General features: G+C 39.4%; 1 protein-coding gene across 5 annotated transcripts in view; it reads left to right on the plus strand.

Annotated features, from left to right (window-relative positions):
- Nucleotides 1-396: 396 nt before the first annotated feature.
- The window catches only part of LOC101160251 (plectin), a 91,430-nt gene continuing 73,632 nt past the window's right edge, over nt 397-18,194 (plus strand). For 4 of the 5 annotated variants that reach the window (XM_023959981.1, XM_011481030.3, XM_020707201.2 and 1 more), the window contains exons 1-4: nt 397-1,092; nt 1,567-1,604; nt 3,354-3,527; nt 10,277-10,490. In XM_023959981.1, coding sequence (XP_023815749.1) covers nt 924-1,092; nt 1,567-1,604; nt 3,354-3,527; nt 10,277-10,490 — 595 coding nt within the window. In that variant the 5' untranslated portion in view covers nt 397-923. Of the gene's footprint in view, nt 1,093-1,566; nt 1,605-3,353; nt 3,528-6,470; nt 6,808-10,276; nt 10,491-18,194 lie in introns of those variants that run through there. The other variant, XM_023959982.1, reaches the window with a different exon arrangement.

The raw sequence follows: 18,194 nt of genomic DNA on the forward strand, positions 1-18,194 counted from the left end.
GTTAGAAATGTCACAATTAATCCTGGTAAAGTGTTAATTTACCCATTTTGAACGCTAGATGGCAGTATTCCCTTCATTTGTTGGGGTTTTCTTTGGTACAAAGTGAACATTGACTGAATGACAGACATTTTTATCACAACAAGAATGATTTCTTCACTCGTTCAGGAAACCAAACCAGTCAATAAAACAACCGGTTTTCTTCACAGTCAACCTGCCTGCTGAAGTTGTTTTGTGGGAGCTCTACCACACCTTTCATCTGAACCACTCCACCATGCATACATATTTTCAGCAAATATTTGACTCAAGAAAACAACCCAGTGGAACCGGTCTGGAGATTTATTTTTCTTTCACTGACAGGACTGAAGACGCTATTATAAAGTCCTTGTCAGACTCAGTTAGTTGGAATGCAGAACTAATGGTGCAGCTTCTTTCTTTCTTGTCCTGCACATTCACTGAAAGCTCTGCTCTCAGGCTGATGTCCCCTGTCATTAAGCAAGTTCTAGCTGGCAGGTAACTCAGTGGATGTGAATGTGCCTCAGGTGCATTTCTGAGTTCCCACCAGCCAACGTGACACCCACTTTGTGAGAGTGAGGGTTCCTCCTGAGGTTCCTGGGGGAGTGGCTGGTGGCTGAACTCCCTGCTGCAGCCCAGAGCCACACCTTCAGACTGACTTTTTTAACGTACACACACTTTTCCTCCCCTGACTGAAATACACACAACACTGAACGCACACAGAGCTGACGTGGGCTGAGGTCTGAGACGGGCCCCTTTTGGAACAGCTGGTATCCATCTGTGGTTGCTGTTGCTCTGGCTTCTGCTTCTTCTCCCCGCTGCCCTGGGAGGACGCAGGCTAATCCCTCTGCATCCCTTCTCTGAGCTCTGCCGCAGTCTGAAGTCTCCCTGACTGAGGCTGTGCTGTGGCAATGCTCACCATGGACTTCCTCGCTGCCTGGGTCGCCGCAGACCCAGCTGTGGGCCGACTCATTTGGGTCCTGGTTCTGGTAGTTGCCACATTCCTAGTCTGGCTGTTGTTCTTCTGCTGCTATAGCTGGAACGAAAACTCATCACCCACCGTGGAGCGATATCTGGCAGGTAGGTGGGTCCTCACCCCCCGCCTCCCTTTAGGGGGAGTGGAAGCCAAACATGTTGCTTGAGTTGAAGTCAGGCTCAGTTCTGCTGAAACTTCAGTGGAAAAGCTTTTTTTCCTTCTGATTCTGCTCCCAAATAGTCAGGGTTTCTTTTTTAAGATGGTAGAAACCACATTTTCCTAAAACTCCCAACTCCTCCTGGCTTTCCCTCCACTATGTGGTTACTGTTGATACAGAGAGCTGTTCTGCTCACAGCTACTATAAAAGTTAATTGTCGAGAATTTGCTGTGTTGATTTGCATTGAGTTCAAGTCAACATATGAAGCTGCTGCACATGTGTGAATTCAGACTTTGAATCTTGTTTTTACTGGTGGCCAAAGTCACACTGTCAATCCAAATTGAAGCATTTGTAAAATGAAGCCCTTTTTTTGATGATATCCTCCTTAATCTATGACTCAATATGTCTTTTCTCCTCACAGTGATGATGGGGGACTCCAAATCAAAAGCTCCTAATCAGGTACGAGATGAAATGATGCAGTCTTGTTTGTATTTTGGCTTCTGGGTCCTCTGAATGTAAACAAACTGGCTGTTTCTTTCACTGTCACTTTCCACAGTCCCTGCAGTACTCACCTTGGACTGCAGAGGGCCTCATGCATCCGCATCTTTACAAACGTTTATGGCACCAAAAAGGCATTGCTCCAAATGTTGCCACTCTGACTTTAAGACTTCTGTGTTATTAAATTTGGCTTCAAAACAAAAACCGAAAGGTTTACAGGATGATGGGCAAAGATCTTTTTAAGAAAAGGCTGTAGCTTAAAGAATGCAGAGAATGACAATTTTTAGAGCCTTTTTTTTAGAAAGATTTTCTTTTGTACATACACAATATGCATTTTCACACTTTCCGACAAACATAAAATAATAAAGACCCCTAAACTAGGGGAGGAACCATTTTTTAACAAAATTGAAAAAGACCCTCTCTTTTAAAATAGTGTCTTTAGACACTTTAGACAGGAGTTGTCTTGTCTTGCTTCTCCAGAGTTCACATCTGCTTTAGGCGTTTTAGGGTCAAAGTGATTGAAATGTCTTGAGAAGAACTTTGAGCTGTGAGTTTTACTAGCCGTGGTACAGAACACAGATGAATCACTTAAGTCTGTTGAGGAAACTTCTTGGCACTCGTGATAATTAAAAACCTTATTATTATTCATAAAACTGAAAAGCTCTTTTTTTAAAATCTAATTTTTTATAAAGAAATGTGTGTAAAAAAAACAATAGCACAAAGGATTTACAGAGCTGCTGGTTTAAAAGCTCTTAATCTGACAGCATTGTCACCACTACAAACACACCAATACTGCTAGTCGCTCATGTTCTGCATGTTCTTTCTTTTCAAGCCATTTCTGTTGAATAACTCTGAATCACTCTGAAGCTCTATCCAAGTCAAATTGTGGTTTATGGTTCTGCTCTATCTGAGTGCTGCTACACAGTTGGGGAAAACTAAGCACTCATTGTTAGATATGAAGTGGAAAGGCTCTCTGAAGGGGCTGCATGAGTGGAGCTCTTTGTCTGCTGAAGCCAGCAAAGGTCAAAAGAGCTGCACACAGCTTCTGCTGTCATGCAACGCATCAGACTGTCAGACCCTGATAACCCAGCAATGCATGGAAAGTGATGCATTTAAAAATAAGTCTGGTTTATGAGATATTATGCTGCCACTCAAGTTGCATAATGACTGCATTTATTTTGGATGATAAAAATGTGACACACTTTCATTGAACTTCACTTCTTGATACTTCAAAATTCGTCACTAAAGTTAATGATTTATTCCAAAAATTGTACATCTACTGTGACATTTAATGATTGTCTTCCAGTCCATTCCCACATATTCTCCAGATTTAAACCTGTTTTGGTTTAGCTTTTAAAAATGATATGCTGTCACCTGAGTTAGAGGTTCTGGTGTGGTTTTCCACTATCTAGAATTAAACCTGCAAGAAAAAAACGTAATTTGTTGAAGTGACAGCTAAAATCCTCTGTTTTCCTCACCTTTGGTCCAGCCTGCAGTATTTCTAATGCTGGAGAGTAAAATGTTTAAAGTTCAGCATCGAATACTCTGTGGTGAGACTTTTTTTGTTCAAAAGAATGATGAAATCTTGGAAAAATCATTCTCAAAACTTTTACTTATAAATTTCTGAATGTCCATATATATAAACGGATGCTCTCCTGACTTTTATCAGTTCACTTACATTGAAAATTGACTATTTCCTTTTGTTTTCAGAGAAAGAAAAAACCGAAAGAGAAGCCAACAGTTGCTGTGCCGTCTACTGAAGCTGAGCCGAAGCAGCCAGTGGTCCCTGAACAGACAGCAGAATGTCCTGCAGTGAGGAAGAGGAAGAAGAAGCAAAATCTCAAACCCAGGATGGAAACTGTGACTCCAGTGGAAAAACAGAAGGTGAGCAGTCAGTGTTTCCTTCCTGCCATTTAGAACCACTTTCACCTCTTTGTTTTAAGTAAAAATGGTGCTGTTACGAAGCAAAGGTACCATATTCATACTAAAAATCAGCTTTTCAAGTCTGCAAATCAGCAACAATTAGACCTGTAGAGGAACAGAGTTTAGCTAAAATAAAATGTACCTTTTTTTCTCAGCAATGATTCAAAGTTCATGCAATGGTCCTTTTTAAGTTACATAGCCCTCGTGCTATCCTACGCACTTTAACATTGGGAGTGGGGTCATCTAGACCCCACTAGACAGTGCACTGAACCTTTTTTCTTTAATGTCCATGGAGTAAATGAAATCTTTCCGCCTTTTTTGTCATGGTAGGAATAACACGTCAATAGTCATCTTGATCACATAGGATAGCACAACGGATACATGAAACAATTCGTTTTTCCCTGCAATTTTGTGGCAAAATCCATTGTTGACACAGTAAAACTGTTGCTATTTATTTATTTATTTTAAGTATTGCAAAAATGCAAGAAAATTCTCATTCAATCTGGTCAGCCCGCATCTTACCAGGAAAAAAATGTATTTAAAATGATTGTTTTAGGTACACAAATTAATGAATAAACACATTTGCTTGTTGGTGACATAATTGACGGAAAAAATTAAATCAATTTAGATAAAGTATCAATTCATAACGGAGTTTTAAAGCCAATTTACAAAAAGAAAAAAAGAAAAATATAAATTATGACTTTAAAGTCATAGATTTACGAGAAAAGGTCATAACTGTTAAATCACAAGAATAAAGACGTAAATTTAAGACTTTAAATATTGTGCATTTACAACAAAGAAGTCATAAATTAACAAGGAAAAACCACGAAAGTTGCCTTTTTTTTGGAGCCTAGCTTGAAGATGAATGATGTGGAGCATATTGTGAAGCTCTATTACCGGATAGGTTTCAAAAACAAAGAAATTCTGAACTTTTTGGCGACTCAAAATCAAATTATTGTTAGTGTAGCTGGCTTTTCAGATTGTGGTGTCGGTAAAGCAAAGTTTCATAAAATAAGGAGCTCAGAGGGTGCAGATGGTCGTTACTTTATTTTCCTTTTCATTCACATACTCAGAAGTTCATTTGCCACCTTACGTCATGTAACTGTCACTTGCAGAAGAAACACCAAAGTGGAAGGAAAACATTTGCATACGTCCCCTCCTCCGGATAAAGTGTCTCGTTTCAACATAAAACAACAAAGATGAATGAAAATAGTCTGTTGTGTTAGCATAAGAACATTGAAAATGCCAAAAAGTGCTCCTCCTCAGACGGAAAGTCACACAGACTTTGAGATCATGTCTTGTGGTGAAGGATTTTTGAGATGACATTTTTGGTGACTGTATGCTTTGATGTAAACCCCTTGATGCCTGAATTGTCTTCCAACATTATAAAAATGTCAGTTATATTTTTGCTTTCAAGTTTCAAGTTGTCTAGATGCTAAATTGAGGTAAGTTTGGAGCAGAAGACCCAATCTAAATGTGTCTCTTCCTCTGACATGAAACCTTGATGAAAGTACACCAAACCCGCATGGCCATGACCATGACCATGCACAGTCTTTTGAAACATGATTTGGAACCTTCTAGAACACGAAACTGCCCCCAAGTACAATTCATCAAGGATCCACAGGTTTTGTTTCAAAAACAATTTGAATTTGATCCCCGTTAATCCAATGACGGAAGATCTAATGTTGCAAAGACACAGACTTCTGCAGAGGTTCTAAAAACATTTTTTGTCTCAGATTATATTTTATTTTTTGCAACAGAAAACTTTGCATAAGCAGGGAGTGAACAGGAGGCCATTTAAGGGTGAAGCATGTGGTCACATGAACTATTGGTCTGTTTTGGGCTCATTTGAAGCCTATGTTCCAGCTGGTTATCGTCGTCACCAGGTATGATGAATAACCAAAGCCCTTTGTTTCTGAAAATTAGAAGGAAAAAGGCAGTTTTGAATCGAGGCCATTCTCGAGATTTGGCACATCCTTGGTGTTTTTCTGTTTCTGTGACTGCAATTTTGCTTTGGTGACATTATGAAAGGAACACTCGTTTTATTTTTCTGCCAAGTACTAAGCTGTGGGCAAATTTTGAGGAGTAAGAAATAACATTTTAAAATGTTTTTTTTTAGATAAAAATAATAATCTGACAAAAAAATAAATAAACAAGTTGCTTCACCTATTGGTTACATGCACAGTATTTTTTTTTAAGATACAGCACTTTTACAGAATTAGTAGTCATGGTAACATTACAGCAGAGCTATCCTTCTCAACAGAAGAAGTCAAAACAAGCTGGTACAATGGCACAATTCAGGACTAATGAGGGGGCCAGGAACACCCCCTTTAGCTGTCCTTTGGGTTCCTAACAAAGTGAGACAAACAGGCTAAAATCTACTGTGATGTGATTATATAACAGATAATTTAACTAAAATTGGCTGCAAGGAGAAGAAAAACAGAGTGGATCATTTTACTTTAATGGTCTTTATTTTATTAAAATGTCTTGCCTGTGAAAAAACAAAACAGGGCTTTGTCGTTTTTTTGCAGCTTTTTAACGTTAACCAGTGATCTGCCTTATTTGTTTTAAGTGCTTTAAGATTCAGGTGGGTCCATGACATAAAAGGCTATCTGAATTGCTCGTAGAATCACAACTTATTTGAATGTTTATGGTAAAGCGCGCAAACCTTTATGAGGAAGTTATTAAAATGTATTATATTTTTAATTTCGGGTATTGTTTTCATAGCTCATATTCATGAAAACTGATTTCAGGTGGGATTTTAAACTCTTACAGGAATCTGCTGAATGATCTATTCTGAATTTGCGTCGCTTTACGTAAAGCCAAATGAATAAAATACGCGCAGCTCTACATTCTTCTTGCGTGTTGGGATCACAGCGTGTGTTTTTAGGCTCGTGTGGGTGCAGTCGGGCTCCATCAAAGTCAAAAGGGCATTTTGAAGGTGAGCCGTGAGGGTTCAACCCCGCATGGAGGAACTGCGGTGTCCTCTGCGTTCAGCTAGATGCGGTGCTGCGACAGGGAGGCACGCGGGCAGCAGCGGCTCATCTTTCGGTCGGCACGCGCGGTAGCCTGAGCGGCTGAGCAGCATCCCGCAGCCGGGATCCCGCAGGACGCAGGCGCGGCGCCGCTGCAGATGAGATAAAAAGGGGCGATGCTCAAAGTTTGAGCGACTGGTGGAGGAAGAGGGCGCCTTCCTCTGCGGTGTTTTATCCTGGACAACCTTCTGCTGCGCATCCGCGGCGTGAGTACCCGCAGCACACGCTCCTGCCGCTTTAAACCGTGTTTTTAGTGTAATGTGGCAGGAGTGTGGAAGAAACAGCAAATTCTTGCGGTGAAATCAGGTCTTCCCACTGCGGCTCTGATCCGACTGGACGTGGAAACAGCTTTGAGCTCCATGAAGGTTTTGGTCAATCCACCCAACCTGTCAGATCATGGAGCTGCAGACTTTACGCACTAAACTGCATCTAGACAGGACTTCTGGTCTTTATTCTAATGCATCTTGATATGAAGTCTTAGAAAGTGTGTTTGTTTTCATTTTATGTTGCACTACAGTGCATCCATATGTGAGTTTCCACCCCTGAAAAAATTACCTAGCCTTTCTGCTACAGATTATGTAATTGGCACTTGCTTCTTGTGGGTTGGATGATTGAAGCCTTAAGGAACAAATTGTTTAATTGCCAGCATAAATTATCAGCTGAGATGACAGCAGCATCATGAGAAGGAGCCATGAAAACAGGTTTCTTACTCATTGAGTTGATGTCTCATTCTTTAGCATTGATGTATAAGTCGTAGTGTTGGCCACTTTAGGAAACCAAACTGTCTAAAGTATCCAATTGGGCTTATGTCCTATCCACCTGTCAGGAAAACTGGGGTGTGGGATACCCAAATCCATACTCAAAAACTTGATTTAAAAATATCAAAATGACAAATATGTTAAAACACAGTAAAAAAGATAAACAACTCATAGCAAGATTAAAAAACCAATAACAAACCAAAACAGAATACTTTAAAAACTATTTATTATAACAGAAAACTTGATGGGACATCAACTGAGGGAGAAATGAAACATAAAAACAGACCATAACTTGAAACTAAAACAACCAAAAAGGGCACTAATCTTCACACTGCCACCCTAAAGTCTCTGGTAAACATCATTGAGGTGAGCGCTGCTACTTTGAAGGATGGAATTTTATTTGAGCAACATATTTAAACATGTAAAACAGACCATCTAAAAGGCTGTTTTACTCTTTGATATCATGAGATTTCATGTTCATTTGGAATCATTTTCCACTAAATCACCAAACCATTTTTTGACAGTGTTTACAATCAATAAAATTGTATAGTTTCATGCAAATATGAACATAAACAGTGGCCAATAAAGGTATGAAAAACCATTCAGTTTGATTTTTTTTTTTTGGGATGCAGGTGTTTTTCTGAGTTGTAGCTATATTTTTAAAGGTATTTAGTCTTCAGATTCAAAAACAAAGGGGATTTTGCTTTGGAGCATGCTCTGTAAGGTTTGGCAAAGTTGCCTGGTAACCGCAGTTCACCCTGGTGCTCTGCTTGGAGACTTTTTAAACCCATTCTGAATAGCAATAGATTGAGGACAGGAGTGTGGAGTTAGCAGGGTGTGTTTTTTAGAGCTGCAGGTACTGTCTGTAGCTTCATCCAAGTAAATGAAAGATGGGCTTTGCAGCAAAATTCACAACAAATGTTCAAAAGTGCTTCGCTTGTGCTTTGATGCGGGGACCCTTCAATTATGGAAGCCATGAATTTTTAACACCCTCTGCTCAGGCTTTTTTTTTTTTTTTTACTGCTATTCTGGTCTAATACTGAAACTAGAAACCGTTTGAGAACCCTGTTTCAATCTAGAGGAGTTGGTGCACAGATCAGACCATCATGTGTCACTGCTCTACTTTTTAAGGGAAATTTACATCTTCTAAATGTTTCATTCTTTTTTTTATGAAAACACAAAACATAGTTTTGCTAGGCAAGTGTAGTACTACACCTCATGCAGCAGGTTTAAAGTCGGTGCATTGTTCAGCGTCCGCAGGTCTGCTGAGCTCACTCTCTGGGCTTTTAGTCCTGGTTTCTCCCATCCAGTCAGAGAGGCTGCAGCCAGCGCCCCGGCAGAGAGCATCCTCTGTGATGAGTCAGCAGAGATGAAGCTGTTGTCACACTAAGCAGTGTGTCAGCAGCACCTGCCCCCTCCCCCCCCTCTACACTCCTCCTCCTCTCCTCCCTGTTTTGGTGTGAAGTGCTCCTCTTTCATACATCTCTCTGCTGCACCAAGGAGACTAAAATAGATGCTCTGAAATCAGGCGATGTGGTTCACCTTTTTGTCCCGGCCCATTAAATAATCATCAAGTCAAAACTCTTACAATTCCATGACAAACAAAATACCTGTGAGCATATTTTGATTTACAATGGTCAGTTTAGGAGGTCACTTTGGTAATCTTACACTTTGCAACAGGATGTATTCTTCCTCAGCTCCTGATAGAAGAGCAGGGATTATGGATTTGTGTGTACTGGAACATGAGCACGTTGGACTCCGGTTTTTGAACGCCGGTTCTTGAACGCGCTTTTAACATTTGGTTTTCACACTGGATTGTCGCTACCTGATACTAGTGCGTGTATTCACAGTTGGAAGAGGCTTGGTGTGAAACGTTATAGTAGTGCACATCTTGTGAATCTTGCTCCAGCCATTTTCTTTCACAGCTGAACACTCTTTCACAGCTTTATTCTGATACATATAAGAATTGGTGTCATAGAATTCTGGCCAGGCACAAACCACAATTAATAATTTGTCCTTTATAATTAATTTTAAACGGATGGTACTCCATGTATTGAAAAGGACGCTGCCCATACAACACTACCAAAGCAGAGTTCCTTATTGGTCAAAATTCAGCTGGTTTAACTTTCAGTGCGTGTTCAAGTGCTGCACGTCTTGTACATGGAGCCCACAAATGGTCTCAAAAACTTGTGCTGGAATGGGTGAATGCAAGAGATTTGAACGCAAAAGTCTGAAATATGCACATGCGTGCCTTTACATAGACCTTTCATTGGAAGCAGTCACTCAAATGTGTGTTTCTGAGCCCGGTGTGAACGTAGCATCAGTGTGCCAATGCTCAAAAAAGAGATTTTATCTAAAATAAAGGTTAAATAAAAAAAAAAACACTTTGCAACCAACGTTGTCTGAAACAAATTTTTCCATCTTTTTACATTTTGTTTTAAAATTCCACGTCATGGAGGACAATTCTTAAAGCTCAAAAGTCCAGTTTCAATACAAGCAAATTTTATTTTATAGAAGCGGGGATACTGACACACCACCCCCCTAAAGCAGGCAGCCATTAATAAGCAGAACAACTAGGTCTACTGGTGCAAAGAAGCTCCTTTAGAGAACCGTTGCTTTCCTAACCTTCAAGGGGAGGGGGGCAGCAAAACACACACAACCACACACATAAACAACAGTAAAATAACAGTTCCCAAATTAAATATAAGTTCATATCAGGCAGGTTCATTGAGCGGTCCTGCACCAACCAGGTGCCAGGTTGTTCCCCAGCATGCATACAGTGTTTTTCACCTTCAGCTGAAATCTAATTAAACTATGTTTTTATTGGACACCTGTACTTTCAGTTTGGATTGAAATATCAGAACCTGGTTCTATTTTTCAATAGTATTGTAAGTGTTGATGTTTTTCTTCAATCCAGGCAATGGAAGAGCTGAAGGACAAGCCCAGGAGGAGACCTCTGGTCAGGGCTGCATCAGAGGAGACCTCCAGTGACCTGAGCTCAATCAGTTATTCCACCTCTCCTGGAGACACGCTGCCCTGGAACCTGCCCAAACACCATCGCATCAAACGCTCCAAGTCAGCCTCTGGAGATGTTCTGGATCCAGCAGAGAGGGCTGTCATTCGCATTGCAGGTAAGATCTTTATGTTCTGTTGTGTTTATGTTGTGTGATGTTTCCGGTGTGTGTAATTGTTCTCATAAGCTTTCATAAGAATGTCAAACAACAGTTAAGTACTTTGTGTTTGCGCAACAATGTGTGGCAAAGGATGGCTTCTGCTGTTGTTGTTTTTCATTTCGGTTCTCTTTTGTAGGACTGCACTGTCCTCCTGACCAGTGTTTTTTTTCCCAATGCAACATCTTCAAAATGCACCTGATTCTTTGGCACCCGTCTGGTTGTGTGGTATACAAGAGATATTGTTAATGATGATGAAAAAAAGAGACAATCCAGGATATTTTCAGTATTGAGGCTTTAACTGCAGAGATTTAACTCTTTAACTCTGCTGCTTGACTTCTTGGTAGTTTTTCTGCATGCTTGTTTTGTGTGAATCTTTTGGAACTAAGTGCTTGTTTTGTGTGAATCTTTTGGAACCTGGTTGCAGAATGTTAGTGGTGGGCTTCTTGTTCCAGTTCAATGGAACTCAGCAATACATGGTTTAATTCTTTGAAAAGAATGACTATTTAAGTGAAAGACCTTTGAAAAGGTCAGTGCCTTAATGATGCTGCACATTTACCTTGATCTGGTTCTGCCTTATAGTTAAACTGCACATGTTGCTTGTCAGGCAGAGATTTCCTTCACAGCAGAAGCGCTCACAAGCTCCTTTATGCAATTTCAAGCTTGAAGTCTTTGCGCTTATTTTCAAGTCTTTAGCTGCATGTTCACTTAAAGGGGACACAAAAGCAGTCTGTTGGTGTTTCTGTATTCCCTGCATTCATTATATTTTTAAACCTGTGACAAAGATGAGATATAGTAAAAACAAACAAGTAAATAGTAGATAGCATATACTTCCATTCACACACTGATGCTGGCGCCAACCTATAACCAGCAGAGGCAATTTGGGGTTTAGTGTCTTGCCCAAGGACCCATTGCAGGGCAAGATTCCGATCAGAGGTCAACCACCCTACTGCTGTACCACGGCTGTAAACATATATCACACATTCCAAACCACTGGTCTCCAGTCTCTGCATATGGACGAATATGTACGTTCCATGTACATCTTTGTTTTCCTCGTCTGAGCTGGCATCTGGCTAAAACCTGTACGGGTGGATAGCTATGATATTGCTCGCCATTTTTGTTTCAACAGTAATTTACTGTTGGGGATCAAAGAGATCAAAAGATGATCGAAGTGGAACTTTAATTGTAGCTCAAGTGCAAATCTTCATCTCTGCAGCTTGAAAACAGTTTCTCTTGGTTTTGCTGCTTCTGCGTCTTCTGCATCTAGGATTACAGTCTCGGAGACAGCAGCCGCCACAGCACTCCGTTGTTTGTGTTGACGTGTTGCAGTTGAATCTCATCATGTCAGTGATTGTCTCTAGACGCAATCAAGGCACCAGTATCAGGTAGAGTGAATAGACAAACTGTGTCAGAGTTCCCTCTCTGGGTGACAATGTGGTGCTGAGTGGGTCCTTTTACTCCAAAAGACACATCAAGCCTGAAGCTAAAGCTGTTTCCCACTGAAGGAAGAGATGAGCGTTTGTTTTAAAGGTGCAGACAGATTGAGAGCCATGCCTGGGTCTTGAACTTTTCTGGCAGCGTTTAGACAGCAGTGACAGTACAGCAGCTATGCTACTGCAGTGCACATTTGTGGCAATAAACTGAATCTCCAGTTAAAATTATTATTGTTGTCAAAAGATAAATAGGTTCTTTAAAAATCTGTGGATTGAAAAGGTGTTAACACGTCAGACAGACATGTATTCTGGTTTACTCTACCTCTACTTGTCAGATTTCAGATAGATCAGCTATGAATTTATAGCTGATGTAAATGCAGTGGCTTCAGATTTTTAGGGTACTCTTAGCTCTTATTTGCAGATTTTCCCTCTATTTTAAAGTCTCATGTTGTTAGGTGAAAAACAGTCTGATCTGGACTGAATCAGATCAATTCTGCAGCTTTGCTGTCGCTGTGAAGGTTCACCTTTGTGACTTCAAGCAGCAATAAAGCTTTTCTTTCAATTCATTCTTGTTTATTAAAGAATCTTTTATATTTTTTTCTTTCATGATTCTATACTTAGATATTTTAGTAAAAAACCGGCCACAGGTTGCCAGCTACAGTTATGATATTGAAACTTTTCAAAATCACGTGAAAAGGGTTTTGCAGTTGAATTTGCAGTTGAATAATTTCTAAGAAATTATTCTAAAAAATCATTTTGAAAGCCTTTGGAGTTTGACCAACATCACTAAAACGTAGATTTGTTCTTCCTCTCCATATAAAGTGACCTTTTGACCTCCTGTACTTCTACTTGCACGTCTCAGCAGATGCAACATTCTAGCTGTGTAGTAAAATGGTCCAAATGTCTTATGTTTTCTGAACTTTCCTTGCAAACGATCTTGAAGATGTTCAAGACTTTTGCTTTAGTATGATTTCAAACTTTATTCAAATGTTTTTTGAATGAAATAAAAGTTTCAACCTCTAGGAGACAATGTTGCGTCTCAAATTTTAGAAGTCTATGTCTTGCTAAGATTGAATTATTATGCAACTAATACAGATGGAAAAGGCCTCCTTTTTTGTTCCACACAATGTCAAAGTCTGTAACTGTTCTTTTTTCTTTTCTTTTTTTTATTCAGCATGAAAGAAATGTATAGAGAAGTTTTAGCCAAAACCTGCCCGTTTTCATCAAACTTAAAATAAAAGAAGTGCTGGATTCTTTGGCATGATGTAACTAAAGCCCCACAGTTAACAGTTCAGTCATAAAATTTCAAATTCATATATTTCTAAATTCATGTTGTAACCTGTGGAATCAGGTGACGTGATTTCCCCTTCCAACTCATTCATCTGGAGTGTGCTTTCAGCTGCTGCTAAACTTGCTTTGATTGCATGAGAACCTGGCCTGGATCTTTGGAGAAAAAAATCAAATCACTTATTCAAGGCAGTTTACAATTTTGTTACTAGAGGGCAGTATCCCAAGTTCAAAATATCTAGTGGCTCTTGTCCTTTTTGAGAATATTTTTTTTCTTTTTGCTGCAGGGTTTTCATACTGGCAAACCTTTTGTTCAGATCCTGCAGGGGATTTTTCCCCCCCTGTATTTTATTTCCTTTTTTTTCATACAAAGTATCCTCTGCTGAGCCAACAGAATAAGGAAATTACTCTTGGCAAGAAAACTGTCTTACAGCAGTTTTGCACTGCATTGTGCTTTAAGTCTAGATTTATAGGAAAAGTTTTTACCCGACCTTTTGTAGTAACAATTAATACATATCAAAATAATGAACAAGCAAATGTGCAAAATTCTACTTTTTCATATCATACTTACAGGTTATGGATTTAGTGTCTTCTTTTTAGATAAATATGTTAATATTTAAATAAACATGCTTCATAGGTTGATTGGCAACTCTAAATTGACCATAGGTGTGAGTGTGAGAGTGAATGGATGTGTGATTGAGGATATTCTACCCTGCGACAGACTGGCGACCAGTCCAGGGCATCCCTTGCCTACGCCCAAGTGGCCAGGATAGGCTCCGGCAACCCCGTGACCCCGAAAGGGAAAAACGGTCAAGAAGATGAATGAATGAATGAATGAATGAATTTTAATAAAGAGGAAAAAATGTAAATAAGTTCAGTTATAGTGATATAAAGGCCTTGATTGATAAATTGGCAAACATATTCCTTTTTTTGCAACTATGAATCGAGTTCTGTACCGTTCTGCAAGTCGAGTGCTGACTGTGATTCAGCCTTAGAAATATGAACCAGTCTACAAAAGTGAAATATTTAAATCACAACTGCTAGTTTTCATTAAATTAGAAAGCTCAGTTTGTGTCCTTCCTTTTGTCAAATCTTTCTTTTTTCATTCATCAGAAATTGCTGGTTGGGGAAGCTTTTGTTTTGGGTTCCTATGGAAAAGCAATGTGGTTTTGAGGTTAGGCACTTCAGCCAAAAGCCACAAAACAGAAACTATCATTTGAAACTTTTCTTTTAAGGGACACCCTCCTCTGGGAGCAGAATTTAAAAGTTAAATGTTTCTGTATCTAACATGAACAAAAAGGATGAAATTATATCTTTTTAAGCTAACATGTGTATGAATTAGAATTTTGGAAAAAACAAAAGCAAAACACTGTTTAAGCTTAGAGATAATGGCTTCATTTTTGCTTCGATTTCTTCCAAATCAGTTTCCTGCTCTTGTTCTTAAGACGTTTTACATTATTTATCCCTAAAACCTTACTTTTGCACTCTAATTTATAATTTTGGTCGACTATAAGTTTGTTTTTTTAGAACAAACTCACCCCTGGAAAATAATGCTTTAAATCCCATAATCCATCTGTTTACACTCTCCCCCGCTAGTTAACAGCCCTTCATATTCCCAACAAAAATGGCTAGTAATATCGGAGCTATGCTGCAGCTCAGTTTTAAGCACGATTCTAGCTGGAAAATGAAGACCTACATGGATCTAGTCGTCTACAAGCAGACACTTCAGAATGGAGCAGAGCAGGAAGCTTGTGGCTTGCCGTAGTAACTGTGCGTCACAAATACAATCCTTTTCAAATGTAATTTTTTTCATCTGCTTTTGATATGCTACGATTTCAGGAAATACTCATAAATGTGATTTTAAGTTTATTTTTCTTAATGTCGTCCATCTGAAAATTATTCGCAAGCAGGCTATCCCCCGCGGTGCGCCGCAGCTGCTATCCCGCTCACTCGCTTCAGCTCCTTGGGTAGGCGGCTGGGTAGCTTGGCTGGTAAGGTGGAAGCTACCACATAACCAGGGTTTGATTCCTGGAGGGGAATGAACAATGGTAATGGGGCAATTACAATATCAATGGCAAGCAATTAAAAACACCCAGTGAGGGCCCTTGGGCAAGGCCCTTAACGCTACTGCTTGCCAAGCGCGGTTCGGCTGCAGCTCACCGTTCCCCCAGGGGATGGGTCAAATGCGGAGAACAAATTTCCCATTGTGGGATAAATACAGTATTATGAAAAAACAAAAAAGTCACAAGAAAATGTTAAAAACACCGATAACAAGATTTTCATCAGTGGGTCTTTAAACTCACCTGAAATAGCATTGATAAAGAAACCAACATGCAGCTATAGAAAACAAAAACAAAAATTGCTAATCACTAAAAATCCCTTTAAAACCAACAGATGTGTCTTGACTTAGTGACGGGAAAACATGATCCTGTTCTTTCCAGATGAGCCTATAAATCACTCTCCTTGGTGACAGAACACTGCTGCTCATTAGCTGAGTTATTCAGGGTGTTGAAATGTTTCACACATGCCTGAGGTGAAAGATTTATCTAAATGGTGCAACTTTAAATTCTCTCAATAGTCAAAATAACTGGGCAAAGTGAACTCCATGCTGCTTGGAAAAGTGATAACACACATTTGGATGTTTGCTTCTTCTGAAAGGTGAAAAGGTAAAGTGTCACTATTATAACTGTTTAAATGTGAGGTTCAAATAGACCAATGCATCCCCGTTGGGTTACTTTGTAAAAACTGCAGTTTTATATTGCAGATGCTGTTGTCTAACGATAAAGGCATGAAATGCTTTTACTCATCAAAAAATGATGTCTCTTCTTGGGCTTGTTAATTTCTGGATGTGTTTTGAAATATTTGCAGAATCGTTTCACAAACATCTGGTGTGATGTTGGTTTTCTGCATAACACACAACAGCTTCAACAAAACCTCATTGGTTTGCTGCACAGTGCATGAGCCTGGCCAAGGCAGGAGGTCACCGTGAGGACACCAAAGGTTTCTTTTTTTTGTTTTTAATGTTTCTGTTTGTTAACCTGGCACAAAAACGGCTTCAGATTATCTTTGTTTTTCATTTTTAGTCCTGTGTCCTGTTCTGTAGTCAAATATAACGTGGATGCAAACTTTGACATTTAAAATTCAAATTGATTGTCTCTCCTTTGTAGTTCTTCAAGTTGTAGTTTTACTTTACATAGTTCTGTTTTGATTTGGTGCCTTCATTCCCCAAAACTCTGCTGGTCAAACCCTAAATGTAGATTGATGAGGCTTTAGAACAACTGGATTATGACCTCCAACTACAATAACTGTGAAAATGACATTTATTTGTGACTGTTATAGTAGTTAGCATGTTGACTTGTAAGCTCAATAAAGTCAAAAAGGGTAAAAAAAACATTTTATTAATCTGCTTCCTTTTGGTGCCTTAATAGAAAGATTTTTTAATGTTATTATGAGGAAGTTTCTTTTTAGAAAAGACAACCTTATGAAAAAATAAGGTTTGCTATAAGGTGAAATCCTGAAATTATGATCCCACGTGGGGATATAGATTGTGATAAAAAGAAAAAAAAAAAACTAAAATTCTTCTTGAATGTCTTCCTCTCTGAGTAGTTTTGTCCCAACCCTGTGTTCTGGCAAGAAAGTTGACCAAAACCACAGTTTTTTTGGCATCCTTGCTAACTAGTGTTTGTGCTTCATCCTGTTCTCTTGATGCTGTTCAGGATGCAATAATCAGAAATTCTTTTGGTCTTATTGGAGCTGTATGTCATCATGCATAACCTGATGTATCCATCTAGCCTTTTAAAAAAAAAAAACATCTAGATCAGGGGTGCTCATTATGTCGATCGTGATCGACCGGTCGATCTTCAAGGACATGAGGGTAGATTGCAGCCTAGCAAAGATGGAAAAACAGAAAAATAAAAATATATTTCTAAAAATTCCATCAGCGAATCAAAATTCAATGGTCTAAAGGCAAAGCAGTTTTAAAGACTTCATTGTTAGAGATTGTTGCTGCATGCAATGACGAAGTGGACAAGCAACCCATCTTAATACTCCATATTTTAAGTCAGACAGAGATGCTTCTGAATTGTATTATATTATATTATAAATTAAATTATTCTTGCCTATAAATTCTAATCTCTTTTTTTACTTTAAAGCAGCCTAAACTCTTTCTGGATTTCATTCTTTCCTTAAAATCCACGTATTCAGGCAGACTTTTTAAAAACTTTAGTTTACCAATATACTTAAGCAACTTTTTAAAAAAATATATCTGTGATGTTTGCTGCTAACATATTGGCCAGATTTGACTATTAATTATAATAAGGAATTTTAATATTAGGTATATGTCTGCCTTTTTTTGGTGCTTTCCCCTGATTGATGAAAAATCATTGCAGACACAGTCTCCACTTGGCTTGCTCCAGTATTTTCCAGCAGTAGGAACTGAAATGACCCCTACATGTCAGTCACTGCTATCTTCATGGGGGTATCCATGCGGTGGCATCTGGGAGCATATTTTTTGGGGGTCTGTCTCTGTGCCTTTAAGAGGAGGATCTGAAGTTTGAGAGTCTCTGTGTGTGTTTTGGGAAGGGGTGTGTGTGTGTGGGGGGTGTTTTCTCCTGCTATTGGGAGGGGGGAGCAGTGGTGGTCTGGAGTGAAATGTAGATCTGCTCTGCCTGTGTAGGGACTGACTGACAGGTGGACAGAAAGACAGACTGAATAGTCAAGATATTAGAGGAGAAAGAAACTCTGAGGGCTGCACTGCTGGTGGGAAGTTGAAGTTTGGAAAGGGAAAGTTGTTCCAAAGCTGGCCCACAGCCAGGCCCACAGTATGTCCAAACCCACGCCTGACCCGGGTCAGAGACTGCCAGAGGAGCAGGACTATGTCCAAGCCTATGAGAACGTCAGGGAAAAATACAAAGGTAACGGCACCTCGCCACTCCTCAAAGTCCTG

The sequence above is a fragment of the Oryzias latipes genome, chromosome 11 (assembly GCF_002234675.1).
Source record: "Oryzias latipes chromosome 11, ASM223467v1".
Taxonomy (NCBI): Eukaryota; Metazoa; Chordata; class Actinopteri; order Beloniformes; family Adrianichthyidae; genus Oryzias; species Oryzias latipes.